Below are 24,399 nucleotides of genomic sequence, written 5' to 3'. Positions count from 1 at the left end.
AGGGTTGGAGGGATAGCATAGTGGGTATTAGTGGGGCTTGGTCTTCGCCGGCTGCAGAGGATTACCCTATCCCGAGCGCCTTTGGTGTCTGCTCTGTCTCCTCCTATAAAAAATTCAAATCCCATAAACACGACTGCCCCTGTGAAACATGCGTTCCTCGTTTTTGCACTTACTTATGCCGCTCCTTGGGAATACCTTGTGATGACTTGAGCTACAGTGTTTGCAGGGATAGGATTAACTACTTGAAGAGATACGTTCTGAACGATATTCCTTCCTACTCAGATCTCCTCACTTCAGACAACCTCTTTGCGCTCTCATCACTCGGCTACAATATGAGCAGACTGCAGATTCCCTCTTTTGGCAGGAGGAAAAATACTCCCCCAGTCATTCCTGCTGCTGGGGCGACCTCCTCTCCAGCGTCGGCTTCTTCTTCAGCCACCATATCTGACACTGTCCCGAGCGCAGTGGCTACTAACCCTGCTGCCAGCGCCCCTGCGGCCAACCAGAACGCGCCCTCCCCAGCTACCATAGCTCCTGCTGCTGCGGGGGGCGGTCGGGACAAAGAGCGAGGCAAAAGGCCTCATCCTGACAGTGAAATCGACCCTGAGGAGGAGCCTCTTATTAGAAGGACCCGAGTCTCTGGGCCGGGTACTCTCTTGCACCGAGCGATCAGAGCTCCTTCTCACTCTGGGCCTCCTGCAGCTGGTGGCTCTGCTTCTGCTTCAGGCCCCCCTTCTATCCCCAGCTTGCCGCCATGGGCCCCTCGGTACACTCGAACGGATGGGACGTTCGTGAAACCGAACGAGACCATGCTGAAGGATGGCCAGACCGCTATGGCCTACTACAGGAGCATGTGGACTCCGAAGGACATTGAGGCGGCAAAGGGCCTTTCCCAGAAGGACGTGTTCAGTCGCTTTCCCCAATCTGCTATGGAGGTGACTTTTATTTTCTAACTCATGAATTCTCTTATATTACTTGGTCTTGCCTTCTCCCGTTCTGACTATTGGTTTAACCGTTCTTATTGTGCACCTATGCAGACATTGTTTGGGATGATGGCCATGCAGAAGCAGGTGGAAATGGGGAACGCCAGGGCCCGAAAGTATTCTGACAGCCTGGAGGTGGCTAATAAAGAGAACGACCTCCTTGCCATGAAGAATACCGAGGTGCTGGTTCGGCTTGACAAAGCCGAGCAAGAGAGAGATGTCCTGAAAAAGGAGAATGATTCCCTTCAGGATGAGAAGGACGCCCTCCAGCTCGAGAAGAGCGTCTGGCAGACTGAGCAGGAATCACTCAGAGAAGAGAAGGCAGAACTCCAACGTCTTCTAGCTGATGAACAGTCTGCTCGGATGGCTTTTGAAAAAAGAGCTCTGGACGAGCGTACCGCTCTGATCGACGTTATCAGCAGAGTGGGTGGTGGGATGCTGGCCCTTCATGCTCGGTTCTCCAGGGTCGGTGCTCTTCGGTATGCTCAAGGATTCCGGGAAGGCTTCGCCGACCGGGTTCCGGATGAGGGACAGACCAGCTCCACTCCGGATGAGGTAGACAAGGATCTGGGGATCGAGCCTCTGGGGGTCTATGTCGACCCAGAACCCACCGAAGCGGAGCGTATATTTGATGAGTGCCAGGACATCGCATCCTCAAGGATCATCACAGCTCCTCCTACCACTCTGCCACTGACCGCTCCCCAATCGTCAACCGTGGCTCCCTCTGTAGCCACTGCTGACGCTGAACCCCAGCCGAACGACTCAGTTATTCACCTGGATTCCCCACCTCATGAAGGTGAGGCGGCTGATGGGGCCGAGGAGGCGAGTCGGCAGGACCAGGATGCTGTTGGTACTGAGGCGTCTAGCTAGGGCTCCTTCGAATTCTTCCAGTTCATATCTTCTTGTAATGATGGACACCTCTCTTTTGTAAACTAAATGTTCAATATTAATGAAATGGCCGAACTCTTTTTCTCTATGTGTTGTGCTCTGTTCAACTTATCTTCAGTACATATATATCTTTTCTCTCTTTTTCTTTTTATATTAGTTTTGCTGTGTGTTTGTACGGCAAGTGCCTGGCGCTCGGCTAGAATGCCACTTGCCACTTGGCTTTAAATTTTTAGCAAGTGTCTGGCGTTCGGCTTATAGTGCCAGCTGCCACTTATCTTGCTTAAGTGCCTGGCGCTCGGCTAGAATGCCACTTGCCACTTGGCTTTCAATTTTTAGCAAGTGTCTGGCGTTCGGCTTATAGTGCCAGCTGCCACTTATCTTGCTTAAGTGCCTGGCGCTCGGCTAGAATGCCACTTGCCACTTGGCTTTCAATTTTTAGCAAGTGTCTGGCGTTCGGCTTATAGTGCCAGCTGCCACTTATCTTGCTTAAGTGCCTGGCGCTCGGCTAGAATGCCACTTGCCACTTGGCTTTCAATTTTTAGCAAGTGTCTGGCGTTCGGCTTATAGTGCCAGCTGCCACTTATCTTGCTTAAGTGCCTGGCGCTCGGCTAGAATGCCACTTGCCACTTGGCTTTCAATTTTTAGCAAGTGTCTGGCGTTCGGCTTATAGTGCCAGCTGCCACTTATCTTGCTTAAGTGCCTGGCGCTCGGCTAGAATGCCACTTGCCACTTGGCTTTCAATTTTTAGCAAGTGTCTGGCGTTCGGCTTATAGTGCCAGCTGCCACTTATCTTGCTTAAGTGCCTGGCGCTCGGCTAGAATGCCACTTGCCACTTGGCTTTCAATTTTTATAGTAGACCATTGGAAAAGAAAATTCTTCTCTTCTTTTTTTGTAAATTCCGGTAACTTGCTCATTCATATGTATTTGATTAACAACAAATAACATCCAATTAAAACCAGAACTTAGCTTCTATTGATAGTACCTCTTCAGAGACGTGGCGTTCCAGGGCTTGTTGACCAACTTTCCCGCCATGGTTTCCAACGTATATGCCCCTTTGCCAATGACTTCTGCAATTCTGTATGGGCCTTCCCAGGGTGGCATCATTTTTTTGACCATCCCCACCTTTCTTTTCAGAACCAGATCGCCCGGGGCAAAATCCCTGTGTTTTACTCTCTTATTGTGACTATTCGCCAGCACTTGCTGATACGATGCTAGCCTTATAGCCGCTGCGTCCCTCCTTTCGTCTATCATGTCGAGGTTCAATCTTAACATCTTGTCGTTCTGATCTCGACTCCATGCTAAGCTTCTGATAGTGGGGACTAAATGCTCAACCGGTATAACTGCTTCGGTACCATACGCCATCGCGAACGGGCTCTCCCCAGTCGGCCGCCTTGGGGTGGTTCTGTAAGCCCATAGAACGTTCGGGAGTTCATCCAACCACTTCCCCTTATGATCTTCCAGCTTCTTCTTAATGCAGGCGAAAATGGTTCTGTTTGTGATTTCTGCTTGTCCGTTAGCCTGAGGATGACTTACTGCAGCCAACTTCTGGTTGATTCCATACTCCTCCAGCAGCTTTCTTACTTGCCTGCTGTCGAGGTTTGTGCCATTGTCCATGACTATTGTTCTGGGAACACCGAAGCGGCAGATAATGTTGTTCCAGATAAATCGTCTCACCTGAGTCTGAGTCACGCTAGGATACGGTTCTGCCTCCACCCATTTAGTGAAATAATCCGTGGCCAGTAACACATACTTGTTCTGAGCTCTTGCAGTTGGCAGAGGACCGACCACATCCATCCCCCATTGCGCGAAAGGCCACGGCGAGGCCATTACGTGCAATTCTTCAGGTGGTTGGTGGATCATTGGTCCATATCGTTGGCACTTATCGCACCTTCGAGAGAACTCCTCCGCATCTCTTGACATGTTTGGCCAAAAATACCCTTGTGTCATTGCTTTATGCGCTAACGATCTTCCCCCAGAATGATTGCCACACACACCCTCATGAATAGCTCGCAATACCTGCTGCGATTCCGCGGGGGTGACACATTTCAAGTACGGGCCAGAATAGGACCTTCTGTACAGCTGGTTCCGCACGATGGCGTACTTGGCAGCATTCTTTTTGAGTTTCCTAGCTTCATCCCTTTGCATAGGCAAAACGCCATCTCGAATATAGGTAATGATTGGGTCAATCCAACTCGGTTCATACGGTATGACGTTGACTTGCCAAGGGTCCGAGACCATCGGTTCTTCGAAAATGGACGGCTGGGTCACTATTCCCACTGGAATCACCCTCGCCAATGTTTCACCACAACTTGAAGCACTGCATGCTAAACGGTCTGCATCTGCATTCTGTTCCCTCGGCAACTGTATGAATTCAATCTTTGCAAAGTCCTTGGCTCTACGCAGAACGGCAGAACGGTATGCCCCCATCATGTCATCCTTGGTTGCGTACTCACCATTTACCTGCCGAACAATCAGCTGCGAGTCACTATACACTGTCAAACTTTTGATCTGTAGCTCTTTGGCCAACTTTAATCCATTTAGCAACGCCTCGTATTCCGCTTCATTATTGGTGGCTCGGAACTCAAGTCTGAGTGCTTGGCTCAAGGAAGTACCTTCTGGGGTTTGCAGTTTGATCCCAATCCCAGCCCCCGTCGGGTTAGAGGAGCCATCCACAAAAAGTTTCCAAGAGCCGCTTCTAAGGTCCTCTTCCGTATCTTCGGCATCACATTCTAGTAGGAAATCGGCCACCGCTTGCCCTTTAATAGCTGTTCTCGGCTCGTACGTTATGTCAAATGAACTCAACTCTATGGCCCACTTTGTCATTCTGCCCGAGAGCTCTGGCTTGTGCATGAGCGTTCTGATTGGGAAAGTTGTTAGAACAGCTATGGGGTGGGATTCAAAATAATGCCTTAACTTTCTTTTTGCATTTACAAGTGCAAGTACCACCCGTTCGGCCTTTGAGTATCTTTTTTCTGCCTCCATCAGTGTCTTGCTTACATAAAATACTGGGTATTGCACCCCTTCCTTGCAACGAATCAGAACGGCACTCGTCGCGACACCAGATACTCCAAGATATAGAAATAACTTTTCTTCCGGTTCTGGGGCTGACAGGACTGGCGGATTCTGCATATATTGCTTCAAATGAGTCAATGCCTGTCGTTGCTCATCCCCCCAGACCTGCCTTCCATGGCTCCGAATCGTGTCAAAGAATGGTTTGCAGTGGTCTGACAACTTTGAAATAAATCGACTTAATGCAGCTATTCGTCCTGTTAGGGCTTGCACCTCTCTGATCGTCTTTGGCTCGGCATTCTTAATCAAAGCCTCTGCTTGAGCGGGGCTAACTTCGATGCCCCTGCGGTTGACCACGTGTCCCAGAAACTGCCCGGAACTCACACCGAACGAGCACTTGGTCGGATTGAGCCTCATCCCATATCGCTTTAGTACATCAAATACCTCTTGCAGATGCTTCAGATGATCATCCTTTTTCCTACTTTTCACCACCATGTCATCAATATAGGCTTCGACAATCTTACCCATTTGATTCTTAAAAACTTTGCTGACAAGTCGTTGATAAGTTGCTCCCGCATTCTTTAATCCAAAAGGCATAACCTTGTAGCAGTACGTTCCTCGCTCGGTGACAAAAGAAGTTTTTTCTTCATCTGCGGGGTCCATAGGAATCTTATTATAACCTGAATATGCGTCCAGAAAGGTTAAACGCTCATACCCCGTGGTGGCATCCACCATTTGATCAATCTTAGGCAACGGGAAACTGTCCTTCGGGCAGGCTTTGTTTAAATTGGTGAAATCAATGCATACGCGCCATTTCCCATTTTTCTTCTGCACCACAACGACGTTGGACAACCACTCAGGGTAGTGCACCTCTCTGATAAATCCCGCATCAAGCAGCCTATCAACTTCTTCCGTTATGATCTGATTACGTTCTGGAGCAAATCTTCGCTGCTTCTGTTTCACTGGTTTGAAATTAGGATTGACATTCAGGGAATGACAGGAGACGGAAGGACTAATTCCAGGCATGTCGAGATGACTCCATGCAAATACGTCGACATTGTGGGATAAGAAATCCACTAGCTCTTGCTGCTCTTCTCTGGTCAGTCTTATACCCACTCTGGTAGTTCGTTCTGGCCTGGACTGATCGATCTGCACATCCAGAAGGGGCTCCTCGGTCAAGTCGGCTGACTCCTCCACCCTATTCTGCTCGAGTGGAGGTTCCTGTAATTGCTATCTGGGGCTTGTCGACCGGACGGGCGCCTTTCCCTTCCCTGCTTGCTTTAGTGTGACGGAATAACACTCTTTGGCTGCGACCTGATCCCCCCGAATGTCTATCACTTTATCTCCATCGGGCCCGAGGCACCTCATGACCTGATGCAGAGTTGAGGGTACACCTCGGACTCTGTGAATCCATCCTCTTCCCATCAGGAGATTATACGAGGGGTGAATTTCCACAACCACAAAAGTTTCCATAAGAGCTCGCTCTGCAGCTTGAACTTCTACTTCCACCATCCCGACGGGTTCCACCCTCTTCCCATCGAACCCTAATAAGGGATTTCCGGTGGGCTTGAGCCTCTCTGGTTTAATGTCGAGCCTGTCAAATGTGTCCCTTGGCATAACATTCGCACTGCTCCCAGGATCGATCAGAACTCTGCGCACCAAGCACTCTGCCACTGTCAAACTGACTACCAACGGGTCGTCATGAGGCAGTTGGACACGCTGCAGGTCTGTCCAGTCGAACTTTATCTGCATTGACGGGCTCTGTTGGTGTAGAGTGGTCACATTGCCGACCCTTTTCTTCATCTGTGCCTGCCGCAGGCGCACCCGTAGCAGCTCATCTGGCTCTTCACTAGGCTCGGGTCGACCATGGATAGCATTGATTATACGAACTGGTTGCGAATTGTGGGAGCTTTGTTTATGACTCCTTTTTATTTGTTCCACTGGTCGATTCTGCTCCATCGCCGAGCCTTGAACATAACTCGCAAACTCCCCTCTAGCTATCAACATCTCCACTTGCCTCCTCAGGTTCCTGCATTCGTTAGTCTGATGTCCGAAATCAGAATGAAAAGCACAATGTTTAGTTTGATCCCTCTGTTCGAGGGGTTGTCTAATTGGCAGTGGTGGATGAAACTTGTCCTTGTTCTCCTGATATAACCTCGCCAGAGTGACCTTCAGCGGAGTAATCAACTCTTCCTCCCTGGACCTTTTTTCGGCCTTCCAAGTGGTCTGACGTTGCGGCTGAGCCTGCTTCTGCCTGATCTTTGCCTTGGACTTTTCCTCGGTCGACACAAGCGACGTTGTCCGAGCATTAGCTGCCTCCTCTTCTTCGAGGCGCACAAAGCCATCGGCTCTCTCATTGAGTTCGTCCATGGTAGCTGGCGTATTCACTACCAGACTGGTGTGAAACGGAGTTCCGCGTGTCATGGCTAACTTGAAGGCTTGAACTGCCGTAGTAGGATGGCATTCGATTACCATACTCTTAGTGAGATTAAACCTGGTAAGAAAGGCCTGGAGCCGTTCATCCTTGTGTTGCCGCATCGTGAACAGGCTCGAGATGTCCTTCGGCGGGCGTTTGTTCCCATAGTACTGGCTTATGAACCGATCGCACAGGTCCCTGAAACTGCCAATGGAGCTCCTAGGCAAGTTTTTGAACCAGCTGAGCGCCGGTCCGGCCAAACTTGTAGGGAAGCATTTGCACATTAAAGAGTCGTTTTCCGTGTTCAGGGCCATTTTCAACTGGATATGATACACATGATCGATCGGATCGGTTGTTCCGTCAAACAGAATAAAGACTGGCATAGCAAACTTCCTTGGATGCGGCGCATTCAAGATCTCGTCGGTGAATGGTGAATCCACCGTCCGAGCTGCGGATCGGAGAGCTTCATTCTCTCTCTGGAGTCCGGCGGTAGCTCTGTGAGTTACGGTTCTGCCCTCCGAACCGTGATGAGTGACAGTAACCATGGAGGGCCGGTAAGACGGATCGAACGACCGTTCCTCTATGAACTCTCTCTGCCAAGGCGACGCTACTCGACGGCGATCTACCTCCATCACTTCCTCTCGGTCAAACCTTTCCCGCTGCGGATCAACGTGAGTCGAGCCTTCGTGATCTTCAACTCGACGAACATTTGGCGGCGAATTGTCCATCATCCTTTCATCACGGTGGTGAGCTGACTGATTGTTCTCGTTCTGATCGCCTTGATGCGCGATACTAGATGGAACACCTCCTTCTCCGACCGGAAGCGGATGCGAGACTGCGGGTATTTGCCGATGCTGCAATCCAGCTTTCAATTCTGCATTTTCTTTTCTGAGAGCTTCAATCAAATTCATCAACTCTTCAAGCTTTGTTTGCTGGACAGCCTCCATCGGATTGGAGCTTTCACCTATCATTATTCCCGAACGGAGTAAAGGCATTAATCTCAAGCTCGCGAGTAGATCTAAGCTTCGTGAGTAGGAATTTTTAGATCTGGCTTCTAATTCTCCGAATTATGCTCACTGTTTACAAGATCTGAATTGCCTGGACTCTAAATCCGTCAGATCCTGTCACAATCGAGCAACTCGCGGTTGCGTAGATCTGAAGTCACTCCTGCCAAAGCTTCAAGAATCGTAATTCCTCCAGAGTAGGTCACAATCGCTCAGATCTGGATTCAAATCCGCAAGATCGAGTCTCGATCAACCGAATTGGTTTGAATCCATTCGATCCTCCTCATTGATCAACCAAACTTTTATGCGCTTCCCACAGACGGCGCCAATTGAAGATGCAAGAAACTCCTTCTATTCTTTCTCTCTCTAGAATTCTTACACCTCAACCCGAATCAAGATCCCCCTCCTCTTCATTCCAACTCCTATTTATAGATATTTACAAGATATTTACAAGATATTTACTAATTGCTGGACCTGGGCCTATTCCTCAGTAAGCCCTGGTCACTCTTGATGGGCTTACTCCCACTCGGCCCATATGGCAGTGTCTTTTTATGGGCTGACCCAGCTGTTCGGACTGAAGGTTGTGTTTTGCGAGTCGGACCTGGCCCATGTCATCCAGGGCCTCCTCAGGTAGCAATGATAGTGTCTAATGCCCGCTCACACTAACTCGTCAGTAAGGTAGCATCGACGACAACTAGCACTCGCCCACAACACACAACTCTGTACGGTAGCATGACAGTATAAGGCACTAGTTCATAACCTGTCCGAAAGATGACTCGAAACGGATCCGAAATGTGGAAGCGAAAATAATAAGCAAGGTTTCTAGGAATGTACATCGTCTCTAAGACACCTAAGAGACCTTCCATGAGGCCACAAAACTCAATGAGAACGAAAATGGAAGCTAAGGTCAAAAATAAACAAAGTATGGTCTCAAGGGCAAATGGTTTTTTCACCCAAAAACAAAGTCTCTAGGGATGCACGTCATCCCTAAGACGCCAATATAACTTTCCACGAAGCTACATAACTTAAAGATAACAAAATGTGAAAGCGACGTTTTAAAAACAGACAAGTTTAGCCCTAGGGGAAAAATGGTCATTTCCAAAAAGATTTGGGTGCCACCGAGCACACCATTGGATAGACAACAAATAATAAATAAAGATAGACTCAATAATCGCTTGATTCGGAGTCCGGACAAAGGAGATATGGCCATTTGAAAACGGAGCATCAAGGTTGGCCGGACGGGGGCACCATGGGAGCCCACGGGGCACGCTGCGCCCGCGCTGCAGCCCCCTGACATTGCCTATGGCTTGCACTGATTTTTGGGATTTAAATGCAAATTTGAGGGCTTAAACGACATTTTTTGAAAAAAAGTTGTGAAGTAACCTTCCCCCCCCCCCCCCACCCAAATCATGTTTTTTACATGACCATCTTAAGGGAAGTTTTTATTTTTCAAGTGAAATACCTAAAATGGCCCTTAGATCAGATTTTTCCCTAAAAAAGTGCGCGTACCAGAAAATCTAGATCTGCCACTGATTTTGGACACTCAAATGAATTTTTTTGGAAAAACACAAAGAAGAAACCTCCTTAAAATCACATTTTTTAAGTAACCATGTCAAGGTCGGAATTTATTTTTTAAAGCAAAATCCCCAAAATGCCCCTAAACCAGATTTTGTAAAAAAAAAGAGAAAATGAGTCCATTGGTTGCTCATTTCATGAAATAAGGTGTTTTGTACCCAAGTGAACGTGCATGCAAACGTATTATACTTATTTAGACGCGCTACAATGGCCCGTGGCCTCAAAATACACCTAATGCAAAATATAACCTATCAAATTTCATGTTTGCAAAATATTGCTTTTAAAGAAAAACATGAAACCAAAAGTATACAAATGGAAGCAAAAGACGTTTTGGCCGGCCACATGTCATACATATATAAATAGTCACAAGGAGTGTGCTTATGTACACTTTACACAATACGAATTGAAAACGACATGTTAAAACCTCTTATTTCTTAATATTTCCTTTAAAGGTAAATTTCAATACCAAAATACATAGACATAAACAAAATGGTGTTTGGCCCATGGTTACACCTCATTCATTTTAAATAAGCCTCGAAGAGTGTATCAAAGTACACTTTACATGTTTCAAAGTAAAAATGACGTATGAAAACCTAGCTATACGTTACAACTTCAAAAGTAAAATTTAAACATGCTAACACTTGCATGTGAACAAAATTACATAGAAGGACATAAATAACACCACGCCAACCTAGGGATGTCGTGCACCCAAAAACAAGGTTTTCGTACCTGAAAATATCCCAAACAATTAGGATGAGTAAACAAGTTACTCGTAGGAAATGAATATGCGTATAACCTAAAGTTTTACCAGTTTTGCAAGTTGATATAAATCAATCCATGTGATTCATGTCACCTAACATCTATATTCCAAGGTGAACTAAGGGATCATCTCAAGCTACATACGCGGTTGAAATGAAATACGCAACATACAAGCATACAAGGTACAAGTATGCTAAATGAAGTTTAAATACATGTGAGGCAAGTATACAAGTCACAAGTATACTAAATGGAATTTTAAAACCTATGAAGCGAGTACACATGGCACAAGTATACTAAACATAATTGAAGAACACAAGGAACAAGTATACAAGGCTCAAGTATACTAAATGGAATTTCAAAACATACGAAGCAAATACACATGGCACAAGTATACTAAATGGGATTAAAAAACTTAAGAAGCAAGTATACAAGACTCAAGTATATTAAATGGAATTTCAAAACATTCAAAGTAAGTATACATAGCACAAGTATACTAAATGTAATTGGGAACGCAAGAGGCAAGTATACAGGGTTCAAGTATACTAAACGAAATTGAAATGCAAGAAGTAAGTATACAAAGCTCAAGTATACTAGATAGAATTTCAAAACATATGAAGCAAGTATATGTGGCACAAGTATACTAAATGTAATTGAAAACGCAAAAAACAAGTATATAAAGCTCAAGTATACTAATGGAATTTAAATACACGAAACAAGCATACAAGCACAAGTATACTAATGAGATTTGAAAATGCAAGTGCCAAATCACAAGTAATCCATGATTAACAACTTGGAATTGAATGCGAAATCAAGCAGTAGAAAGACTAGGACATGTGGTCGCTAGACCAAGCAAGTTATTCCGGCCTATTACGACCCACAAGGTACTACCTAGTGCGCATTATATGTTATAGGGAGCTCTCTATCTCCTGTATTAGAGCTGAGCCTTAGCCGTAACATATTTTAATGTCCTTACAAGCTTTCCTAAAATCAACAAGTTCACGACATATACAATCACAATGCATGAAACTACCTGCCAAGCACAAGTAGGGTAAAACTACACAAACCATGTCCTAAGGATTCAAGTCAACAATTGCATACACCATGTCGAATCTTCAATGTGCGATTCGTTGCACATACAAGTGAATACAATGTCGAATCTTCAATGTGTGATTCGTTATACATTATAGTGACAATATAATTCAACTAAATCAAATTACCATCAAGTAAACGACAAGTTCTAAATATTCTACAACTTAATAACAAGCTTCCAAGGTAAATATAGTAGTACACAACAAGATACATTTCTAGGAATTAACAAGTTATTAAATCCAATAACCTCTACACAATATTCATAAGCTACACATGCTTTGAATTTCTAAATATTAATCAAACCAAGTTACTATCATGCAAGCTACAATTACGATACACCAATCTAGTAATAAGCCTTAAAAGCAACTTTATTAATTTTATACAAGATTTTATCAATACAACAACAAAATCTCCAAAATTTAGAAAGCTAGTAAATGAAACAATTTACTACAACATGTTATTCAATATATCAATATATACTAAACATGTTTTTAAATCATAATCACATGAATATACAACAAGTCCAAATTCATGATTTAAGCATAGAAACAATATCAAATACTTGATTAAATCAATTGGACAATTTAAATAGAATTTAATTAAATTGAATAATTAAATTCTCTAGATTTCAAAACTACTCCAAATGACTTCAAATTAAGATATATCAAAGATCATGCCAAGATCATTACTAATATCAAGTTAAATACTTAATTAAATCAATGAAGTAATTAAATACAAATTGATTTAATTAAATAATTAATTTCTCTAGATTTCAAATCTCATCCAAATGACTTCAAATTAATATATATCAAAGATCATGTCATGGTCATCACATATAGCAAGTCAAAGGCTTAATTAAATCATTGGAACCATTAAATGGAATTTAATTTAATTAAATAATTAACTTCCCTAGATTTCAAAACAAGTCTAAATGATTCCAAGGTTACATAAATTAAAGATCAAGTCAAGGCCTTTAATAATATCATGTCAAAACTTATTTTCATGCAAGGTACAACTATATACAATTCAAAAATTCATATATAGATATGCATACAAGTTATATAAACCCCAAAAACACATAAAACACTAAGCTTATAAACATGAAACACCCCCTACCTCACTAAAGGATTATTCCTCTAGAATCCAAGGCAAACTTAGGAATTTCAAGAATTTCTCCAAGGGTTATGTAAAGGAGGATGAGGGGAAGCTAAAGTCTTCCAAGACTTAAGCTCAAATGTCAAGAGAAATTGGCTTAAAATCAAGGTTTAAGGCTAGGTTAAGGCTTACAACAATGGAGGCAAGATATTGAAAATGAGGAAGAAGACTAAGCCAAAAAGAAAATGTGTATTCCTCCACTCACATTTGTTGGTCAAAGACACACACTCACACATTACCTCTCTCACACAATTAAGGCCCTCCACTTGTCACCATCGAAAGTCCCCTCTCATGGCTTAATCCTAAGTCTACACTTGTAAACCATCCAAGCCGACAAGTGCACCTATCTTATGCCAACAAGTAAATGAATCTCCACCCTCTACATGTCATCATCCAAGGCATCCAAGTGTCTCCACACAAATGGCTACTAGTGGACCAATGAGAGTGTGACACTGTCACACTTTCCAAAAATTACAAAAAGGTCCCTCTACCAAATATCTTACAAATTAAATTGTAAAATGGTCCCTAAGACAAATATCCCAAGAAATTTTAATTACAAAAAATACCACGTAAAACAAGAATGTTTCCGAAAAAACTATACATCCATGCCCTTTACGCAAAAAGTAAACAAGTAGCATGCTTTTCTACAAAAGTAAAACTATGTATTTCATGGAAATCAAATACCGTGGATACATGTAAAGCCGGGATCAAATCCGAGTACAAAAAGTGAGGTTACGCGAAAAGAAACGATAACCGGGGAAATGACGAAAAGGAAAAAATGCCGAAAAAATAAAATGTGAAGATATCACAATCTTCACAAAGACGTTTCAACATCAAGCAAAAGTAGTGTCGGAAATTATTTCCAACACTCAACACAACCTGAAGGAACAAAACCCGAACTCGGAAAAGAAAAAAAATTTCAACGGAAAAGAGAAAATCCGTAAAAATGGAAAAGAAGGGAAGGAAATGACGGGGTCATTACATTTAAAGAGTCGAGGGTCTTCCCAGAAGTACATTCGAATTTGGGAGAAAAATCGATCTTTATCCTACTTTGACCAATATGAAGGAATTTTGCCAATTGCGAGATAATTCAGAATATTAGCAAACCAAGGCAAATTCTCATGAAAAACCCTAAATAACTGCTCATCCAGAAAGGAATCACAATCTAGAAGTGAAGTTAAGGTATTCTCGTTAAGAATTCTAGAAAGATGATCAGCCACCACATTCTCCGACCCTTTCTTATCTTGAATTTCATAATCAAACTCTTAGAGCAAGAGGATCCATCGAATCAGACGGGGTTTGGTTTCCTTCTTAGATAGAAGATGTCTCAAAGCAGAATGATCAGAACAGATCACTACCTTGGATCCTAATAAATATGATCTGAATTTATCCACGGCGAAGGCAACTGCAAGCAACTTTTCTCAGTAGTGGTGTAATTCAATTGTGCATCTGAGAGAGTTTTGCTCGTGTAAAAGATAACATGAGGAAGTTTGTCTACTCATTGTCCTAGGACAGTACCCATAGCATAATTGGATGCATCATACATGATCTCAAATGGAAGAGCCTAGTTTGGAGGATTCATGATAGGAGCAAAAAAAAGTAAAGAGCGAAGCTTATGGAAAGCTTTAAGGCACGATTCATTAAAGACAAAAGGAATGTCCTTTGCAAGTTGATAACACAAAGGACGTGAGATTTTGCTGAAATCTTTGATGAAACGCCGATAGAACCCAGCGTGCCTAAGAAATTATCGAACTCCCCTTACGGAGATAGGAGGAGGCAATTTAGAGATCAAATCTACTTTGGCTCTATTAAGTTCAATACCCCTCTCTGAAGGATATGCCCTAAAACAATACTCTCTTGAACCATAAAATGGCTCTTCTCCCAACTAAGAATGAGATTGGTCTCCCTACAATGCTGAGGAACTAGGGATAGATTTTGGAGACAGTTTTTGAAAGTAGATCCGAAAACAGAAAAGTCATCCATAAAGACCTCAAGAAACTTTTCAACCATATCCGAAAAGATAAACATCATACACCTATGGAATGTTGCAGTAGTATTTCACAAACCGAAGGCATCCGTCTATATGGGAATGTATCGAATGGACAGGTAAAAGTAGTTTTCTTTTGATCCTTGGTATCTATGGCTACCTGATTATAGTCGGAATATCCGTTTAAGAAACAGTAGTAACTCTGGTCAGCCAACCGCTCTAAGATTTGATTAATGAATGGCAATGGAAAGTGATCCTTTCTAGAAGCGGAGTTGAGTTCTCTGTAATCAATACACACACGCCATCCTGTGGTGGTGTGCTGTGGAACTAATTCTCCCTCAAAATTCTCAATTACAGTAATACCTGACTTTTTAGTTACTACTTGTGTGGGGCTCACCCACTTGCTATTTGAGATGGGATAGATTATTCCCGCATCTAGCAACTTCACAACTTCTTTCATAACCACCTCCTTCATATTGGGATTCAATCCTTTTTGGAGCTCTCGAGATATTTGGGAATTCTCTTCTAAATGAATCTGAAGTATGCAAAGTATGGGACTAATTCCTTTCAAATTAGTCACATTCTACCCAATAACTTCTTTATTTTGCTCAAGAACTTTTAAGAGACTGCTTTCTTGGGAACTTGTATGATTAGAAACAATGATCACCGGTAGGGTGTCATTTAAACCCAAGAAAGTGTACTTGAGCTTGTACGGTAATGGCTTAAGCTCAAGCTTAGGTGGAGACTCAAGAGAAATAATAGGCGGAATACTAGAGAGTGGAGGAAGAAGGCTCAGTTCTAGATTTCCATAGAGGAAAATCTATGATAGGAGTAGTGTTGAGCAATGAATTCATTTCAACAATAGAGGATTCAATATCGAAGTCCTCAAAGTTGAAATAATTCAGACAAGTTTCTAAAAGATCGTTGGATAAAATAGTTGGGAGTGATTCCTCAACCAATTCATCGATAACATCAAGAAAGAAGCATTCACTATTATCGTAGGGATGGATGGCATTGAAGATGTTTAGCTTGACTTTTATATTTTCAAAAGATAAATCCATGGTACCAGTCTTACAGTTAATACAAGTATTTGCTGTGGCAATAAAAGGACACCCAAGAATGACTAGAATATATTTCTTGGAATCATGGACCGGTTCTGTATCAAGAACTAAGAAATCAACCGAGAAGTAGAACTTGTCCACTTTTATGAGTACATCTTCAATGATACCTCGCGGTTGCCTAACAGAACGGTCAGTAAGCTGTAGAACAACCGACGTAGGTTTTAGATCTCCCAAACTTAAATTCTAATACATCGAGTAAGGAATGAGATTCACACTTGTTCCAAGATCAAGAAGTGCTCGCTCTATCACATTGTTTCCAATGATGAAATAAATGGTAGGAGCACCAGGATTTTATCCTTAATTAGGAGGAATGTTGTACTGAAATATAACATTGACTTGCTCGGTGAGATAAATTTTCTTAGGAACTTGGCTTCTTAATTTTCTCTTTTGAGTGCATAAGTCCTTTAGAAATTTGGAGTAGGTAGGTGTTTGCTTAATAGCATCAAAGAAAGGTAGATTGAGTTTAACCTGTTTAAACTTTGTTATTGACTTAACTCTATGCACTATGCCTATTGCTAGGGCACCATATAGGATGGCACCAGTGGAGATGCGAGAGCTGAGGGATTAGATTCAGCAATTGCTCATTCAAGATTTCATTCGTAGTGGTATTTCACCTTAGGGAATGCCAGTTTTGTTTGTGAAGAAAAAAGATGGATCACTTCGCCTGTGTATAGATTACAGAGAATTGAATAAAGTAACTATTCATAATAAGTATCATTTGCCCAGGATTGATGATATTTTTGATCAATTAAAATAAGCTACTTATATCTCTAAGATTGATTTGCGTTCTGGATAACATGAACTTCGGGTTAGGGAGTAAGATGTTCCTAGGACAGCGTTTCTTACTAGATATGGTTCTTATAAGTTATGTGTTATACCTTTCGGGTTGACTAAAGCACTGGCAGTCTTCATGGATTTAATGAACAGAGTCTTCAGGGCTTACTTAGATCTGTTTGTCATCGTATTCATTGATGATATTTTGGTTTATTCTAAGTTAGAGGATGATCATGCTAGACATCTTCGCATAGTGTTGCAGACACTTCGTGAGCATTAATTATATGCCAAGTTCGAGAAGTGTGAATTTTGGCAGTGAGAAGTGAAGTTTCTGGGTCACGTAGCGTCAGAGAAGGGGATAACGATAGATCCATCCAAGGTTTCAGCATTGGTAGAGTGGGGACAACCTACTTCACCTTTAGAGATTCAGAGTTTTCTAGGATTGGCAAGATATTATTGTAGGTTCATTCAGAGGTTCTCGAAGATAGCGGGACTACTTACTCATCTAACTAAGAAGGGTGTACGATTCGTGTGGGATGAACACTGTCAGACAGCTTTTGATAAACTAAAGAATAAGTTAACTTCTACACCTATTTTGTCTACTCTACAGAGCGGGATAGAGTATCTTGTCTATATAGATGCTTCTTTGCAAGGTCTTTGGTGTGTTTTGATGAAGGAGGAATGATCAATTTCGTATAGATCTCGCAAGCTTAAAGCTTGTAAGCTTAATAATCGATACACGATTTGGAGTTGGCAGTTGTAGTCTTTGCCTTATACAATTGGAGGCATTATCTATAGGGAGAGTCCTTCAGATTATTTAGTGATCATAAGAGTCTGCAGTATTTGTCCACTCAGAGGGAGCTGAATATGAGACAGCGTAGGTATTTGAAGTTTGTGAAAGACTATCATTTCTCCATATAATATCATCCAGGGAAAACGAATGTGGTGGTAGATGCACTCAGTCGCTGACCCTATGCTAATCTTTCTACATTATTCACCACTGAGTGGGATGCTTTGAAAATAGTTGATGAGTTGTCTGATTCTTTTATGGCGTGCGTGGTGGTTACACCTTCTATTATTCACAAGGTATTGGAAGCACAACTCACAGATCTGCAGTGCATTGATAAAGTTATAGAGATAGCTTCTAGAGAGGTTCCATTTTATTATGTTGGGACTGATGGAGGCTTGAGGTACAAGGGCTGTTTAGTAGTACCTTCTGCTGATGATTTGAGGAAGAATGTGATGACTGAAACTCACATATCTAAGTTTTCTATCCATCCAGGAGGAGATAAGATGTATCAAGATATGAAGCGACAGTTTTGGTGGGTAAGTATAAAGAATGACATTGATATCTTTGTCTCTAAGTATAGTACTTGCTAGATGGTCATGATTGATCATTAGAGATCGCCATGTTCTTAATTTACAGCTACTACCTATACAAGATCGAGTGGAAATGGGAGAGCATTTCTATGGATTTTATGGAGAGATTGCCTAATTCAATTAAGGATCACAATTCCATTTGGGTGATCGTTGATAGTTGACTAAATCAGCTCATTTCTTACCTATTCGCACTAATTACATTTTGGAACAGTTGGCGAGACTTTACATTACAGATATTGTGAATTTACATGGCATACCGTTATCTATTATATCGGATAGGGATTCGAGCATTGTGTCAGGATTTTGGAAGAGTTTTCAGTGGGCTTTGGGTACAGAGTTGCATCTTAGCATTGCTTATCATCCTCATACCTGAGAGAGTTAATTAGATCATCGAGGACATGCTTCGTTCTTGTGTCCTTGACTTTAAGGGCCATTGGGAGGATTATTTGCCACTTATGGAGTTTGCATATAACAATAACTTTCAGAAGACTATTGGTATGGCACCGTTTGAGGCATTATATGGCCGACCATGTCAATCTCCTCTTTCTTGGATAGAGGTTGGAAATAGTAGATTTTTGGGTCCTGAATTCATAAAGGATACATCTGCAAAGATTGTTTTTACTAGGGATCGTATGCATACTGCCCAGAGTAGGCAGAAGAGTTATGCATATCATCATACTCGTACATTGAAGTTTCAAGTTGGAGATCAAGTTTTACTCAAAGTATCTCCTATGAAAGGAGTAATGTGTTTTTGGAAGAAAGGGAAGTTGGAGATCATATTTTTTTCTTAGTACCCTATTTAAAGATAAATCAATTTCCTTAAAATATAAATGACAAAAATATGATAAAATTAAGGGTAAATTATATAAAATCTCCTTACACTTTTAATTTTTGGAAAAATACTAGCAACACAAAAAACCAAAAAAATCGAATTCCCTTGTACCATCCAATTTTTAGGGCTGGTACGGTGTCAAGTTCGGGGTGTACACACAAATTTCGTAATCTGCAAATAAAGAACAAAATATAGAGCAAATAGAATTTTATTAATTTATGAAAATTTGAGTACAATCCTCTGAGATATTCTTTACAAAAGAAAGAAAATATCATCTGATTCGATCTCCTTTGTTGGTTGGATCCAAGGGCTGTTGGAGTTTGATCTTGAATCGGGTTGTTAAAAATTTTCTTCAAGTATTTGTAGTTGAGGAAGACTGCTGATGATTTCTGATCGAGGGCTGACGAAGTTTGATCTCGAACAGTGTTGTTTGATGATTCTTTGAACTTGTTGAATCGTAGGGAAAGAACGGCACGATTTTGATGTGCTTGTTGTTCTTTGTTGAATTTGAGGAAGAAAGGCACGGCTTTGGATGTGCTTGTTGTTCTTCGCCTTCAGAGAGAATTTGTTGAATTTTGTGAAGAACGGCACGACTTTGGATGTGCTTGTTATTGATCACCGTAGAATTTTGATGAAGAACGGCACGAATTGATGTACTTGTTGCTCTTCGCCTTCAGGTGTGGGTGTTAAGAATGAATATTGGCAGAGCTTCTGTATTTCTCTCTAGGATTTCTGGCCCTCTAGATTTCCGAGTCTCTCAATTTCTGGACCTTTTTCCTCTTTCCTCCTTCCTCCATGCCTTTATTTATCGACTTCTTGTATTAATAGGATGATGACACGTGTCCTCTCCTGATAAAGACAAAATGATAATTGGGCTGGGCCGGTTATAATATGATAATTATCCATATATTGTGATAATTATCCATATATTTTGATAATTATTCATAAAAATAATTATTCCAATATATTTTATTAGAAATAATTATCTTTTTATTTAATCACCTGGACTGGGCTAATTAAATAACTAAAGTGGACCAAGTTTGAGCCAATTTAATAATTTAATTAAACATGAGACCCATATTTAATGGGTTAATTTGTCAAAAGAGTTTCGGCTTCATACTTGCTAAATATTGGTGACGAGGCTTGAAGTTCTCCATTTTTTATATATATTTTTTTGTAGAATAGTTGCATGGATATGTAATTGGATGAGACTCTTGCGAAGATTCACGTGTAATAGTGGGGTGCTGATCACAAGACTTGTAATTTGGCCAACAATCAACTCTTTTTTTTTTTCATCATCGCCAGATCACGAGCCACATGGACAACACACAAACATTCAAGGCAAGGTGAGGCAAAGTGCATTCACTTGTATTTTTTCTTCTTTTCTTTTCTTTCTCCGAAATTTTATTTCCACCAGGACATTTTTCTTATTCAACTTTCAATGTGAATTGAAGTCATTAGGCCACAAAAGATTAGTTTTTTTTTTTTTTTTTTTTTTTTTTTGTAAACTAGAATCTTCTCCAAACCCAGCAATGCTAACTGGCATTAATAGAAAGACCCAATTTAATTGGAATGTCTTCAAATACATGTGGGATTTGACTTCTTGATTTACTTGGGTGAACACCAAGGTTAACTTCTTGGTTTACTTGAACAGGACTTTTTTTTTTTTGAAAAGAAAAAGAAAAAGAAAGCTCTGACGTGTCCAAGCTAAATCATGTTTTCCTTGCTCTCCATACTTGAATCAAATTGGAGTCTGGAAATCCTATCACAAATAAGAAATCCTATTACAAATAGAAATCTTTTATTGGCTATATATTCAACCCGTGGCATTGGGTTTGGCATAGCTTGAGTTCACTGATCAGTTTTTTTCTGTTTTCATTCAACCATTGTTGTACGTCATGCAATCACATTTGTCTTCTTGTTAGCATTATGACCTTTTTGTACTTCATTCTTGATCATGCTCCAACCATGCAAGGCACTGTCTTGACAACTTTTTTTTTTTTTTTTTTTTTTTTTTTTTTTTTTTTCAAGATCACTTAAAGTGATCTTAGACAAGTCAAATTGAAATACTTCCATAGATAACGAACTCCAGAAGCCACTTGTGTCCACATACACGTAGGTGCATTGGACAGCCACATTTATTTATTTTTATACCCAATATCAGTTTTCAAAGGAGTTCTAATATAATTAGAAAACCCAGCTTCATAAGGTCTTCGAATTAGATGCACATCTGCTGACTTACTTTGCTTATAAATCTACTCACGCCCTGCTTTGCTTACATTCATTGAGTATGAACCAACCTTTTTTTTTTTTTTTTCCACGGGATCCTTTTCTATCACCAGTGCCGAGAGCATGCCAACAAGATAGTCCGTCTGCCCACAGGCCACCAAGAAGAAATTGGTTGGGTAGAAGAAACAGATTGGCAACTCACTTAAGCTGGCTGAAGTTTGGTCGACGTTGTTTGGTTGGAGCTCACATTGGTCATTGTTGAAGCACACCGAAAAACATGAAGTTTGAACGTTGAAGCTCACGTTGTTGGGTTGAGTAGATTGAAGCTTCGTTGGACTTGTTTTATCCCCGAAGATCACCTGAGATTCTTGCCAGATTTTCTCGCCAAAACTGAAGTTTGCCAAACATCGAGCACGCCGGGGCTTTTGGGTCTGTTAATGGAGGTTTACCAGAACCATTGACGATGCGTGGTTGATCTCTGTTCTGAACTGAAGGTATAAACAGACCGAGAACGGTGGCAAGACTGTTGTTACATGGACTGTCAGCTACAAGTTGGCGATCAATAACTCCGTTCAGCGACACCTCGGCAACAAGCTGACTTTGTTTTTTATTTTTTTATTTATTTTGTAGAGATTCCTTGACGTGATGGAAAACCGATACCTCAGCGATGAATTTAATGTTTTTCTCCAATGATACCTCAAGAAGTTGTTGCATACCGCGTGAGGAGGAATTGACAAACGAAGCTTGCATGCCCATCGGTGTGTTTTTTTTTTTTTTCATCTTCTACGACGCCTTAGCAGCAAGTCGAATTTATTTCTCTTTTAGCGACACCTAGGCAGGAGGCCAAATTACTCTTTCAACTATATCTCGGCAGCGAGCAGAATTTTTTTCTTCAATGACACTTTGATAACGAACTGCAAAATTATTCTTTGCAATTACACTTTGCCGACGGATCAAATTTTCCTTTACAACTACAATTCTGGTGACGAACCAAAAGCTATTCTTTGGCTCTTTCTTGTGGCTACAATTTGGCGACAGACTAAAATTTCCTTTACAACAACAATTCGGTGGAGTGCCAAGTTTACTGGATGCGACAAGCACTTATGATATTAAATGATGAGTGACAATAATATCTTGACAGCAAGTGAAGTTGACAAATTGCGACTAGCCCTTTTGATATCTTGTGACGAACACACTTTGCCATTTTGCAACTCTAAAGACCTTTTTTTTTTTTTTTTTTTTTTTTTTTTTTTTTTTTTTTTTTTTTTCGGGTGGACTGAACTTGGAACAAACCTCTAAGATGCCTACGTACCCTGAACAGGGGAATCAAGTCACCACATAGTTCAATTTTTTTTCAAAAGAAGAGTTTTTTTTTCCCCTTCCAAACAGTTTATACTTGTATTAAAGAGTTCTTGATTTTTTTTTTTTTTTTTTCTTCAGGTAGACAGTTTAAACTCGTGTTAAGGAATATCAATTTTTTTTTTTTTGGGAAACAGTTTAAACTCGTATCAAGAAATTCTTGAATTTTTTTCAGGTATACAGTTTAAACTCATGTCAAGGAGTGTCATGCTTTTTTTTTTTTTTTTGGGAGATAGTTTAAACTCGTATCAAGGAGTGTCATCTGCAGTTTAGACTCGTATCTGGGAGCACTTCAATTTTAATTAATTTTCAAATTTGCAAGAATCAGATGGCAATCCAAACCTATGCTGAAGGGTACGGACTATCTCGTCATCACTTTGAGGATTTTCTTTTTGGTTTCCTTGACTTAATGCCCCCTATGATTTAGCATTTTCGGTTGAAGTCATTGTTATAGCATGGTGCATTTCTTGATACAAATCTTTCGAGATAATGCTTATAATGAAAGATGATGCTACTTCGTCATCCGAGTTAGAAAGTATATTATTTTCTTCTTTGGCCTCACTTCCCTCATCTTCTTGAAAGTTGTCGGGTATATCAAGAACATCTTCCCTAGCACCATGATTTTCCACGCTAAGCTCTATGTCGTGGGCTCGAGTAACAAGCTCTTCAAATGTGCGAGGCTTAATCCCTTGTAGGATGTAAAGAAGCTCCCAGCACATGCCTTACATACATGTTTCAACTGCAAAAATTTCAGACAAACGATCCTTGCAGTCAAGACTTAGAGCTCGCCAACGGTTGATGTAGTTAACCACAGGTTCACCCTTCATCTATTTTGTGTTTGTAAGCTCCAACATACTTATAGTACGACAAGTGCTGTAGAAACAGTTGAGAAATTCTCATTCCATCTGCTCCCAACTGTCAATACCTCCAGATTTGAGGTCTGTGTACCAATAAAATGCATTCCCTTTGAGGGAACGAAGAATTGCTTGACAAGGAGATCTTCGTTTATACCAGCATTGCCACAAGTTTTTATAAAGTGTGCGACATGTTGCTTGGGATTGCCTTTTCCGTCAAACTGTTGAAGCTTTGGAGGTTGATACCCAACCGACATTTTTAAAATGTCAATTCTTTCTATGTAAGGCTTTGAGTACATGCGAGCACTTTGAGGAATGCCACTATATTGTTCTCTTATGCATTTCACTATCATATCTTGAAGTTGTTGGACAGAAAGTGAGGCGACGGAGGCAGCTTTAATTGTTGGATTAGCGGACATGTCATTTTGATCGTCAATTGGAGTGGTCTCTGGCATAGAATTATAATGAGGAATTCGGCCTTTGTTTGACTCAGCATTGGCGTCACTCAATTTTAACTTTTATGTCTACAAGACAATTTTCAAATCTTACTCCTTGAGAGTGTGTTGTAATCTTTCAATTACACTGGCTATACTCGTCAATTGCTCTTCGTACGAGGTAATACTCGTCATCATGACTAGCATAGTGACAAAGTTAGAAAAAATCTTTCGCCTTGGGTGGACTTAAGCTTGAACTTGTGATCGGAGCAACCTTTGAGGTTATAGGAACCTTCTTCCTTACCCCTAGCGGGGTGAAGGCAGTATGAGTTTGAGTTGTTACTTTGACAGATTTGGCAGAATCGACTCTCATCGCATCGTGCTGTCTTTTGGCAGGAACGGATGATTTGACCATGCACCATATCATTGAACTTACAGAGGTGTTTGTACCACTTGACGAAGTTGCAACCTTCTTATCACCTTTTGTGGTGGTATTGATGTTGTCCGTCACAACTGCGATGTCCTTGGGGTAATTCTTGCTCTTCGTCTGA

The 24,399-nt window shown here is 41.3% G+C and overlaps 1 protein-coding gene across 1 annotated transcript; it reads left to right on the top strand.

Moving 5' to 3' along the window:
- The first annotated feature begins 290 nt into the window (after positions 1-290).
- On the top strand, positions 291-24,381 carry LOC132314322 (uncharacterized). Its single transcript, XM_059813198.1, has 3 exons — positions 291-935; positions 1,038-1,779; positions 24,200-24,381. Exons 1-3 carry the CDS (start codon positions 333-335, stop codon positions 24,379-24,381), a joined length of 1,527 nt encoding a protein of 508 aa, XP_059669181.1. The 5' UTR covers positions 291-332.
- The last annotated feature ends 18 nt before the right edge of the window (positions 24,382-24,399 follow it).

The sequence above is a fragment of the Cornus florida genome, unplaced genomic scaffold (assembly GCF_030987335.1).
Source record: "Cornus florida cultivar Cherokee Brave unplaced genomic scaffold, ASM3098733v1 CherokeeBrave_3.0.0_Hap2_Chr06, whole genome shotgun sequence".
Taxonomy (NCBI): Eukaryota; Viridiplantae; Streptophyta; class Magnoliopsida; order Cornales; family Cornaceae; genus Cornus; species Cornus florida.
The sequence above is the reverse complement of the archived record's forward strand: the minus strand, read 5'-3'. Positions and strand labels throughout refer to the sequence as shown.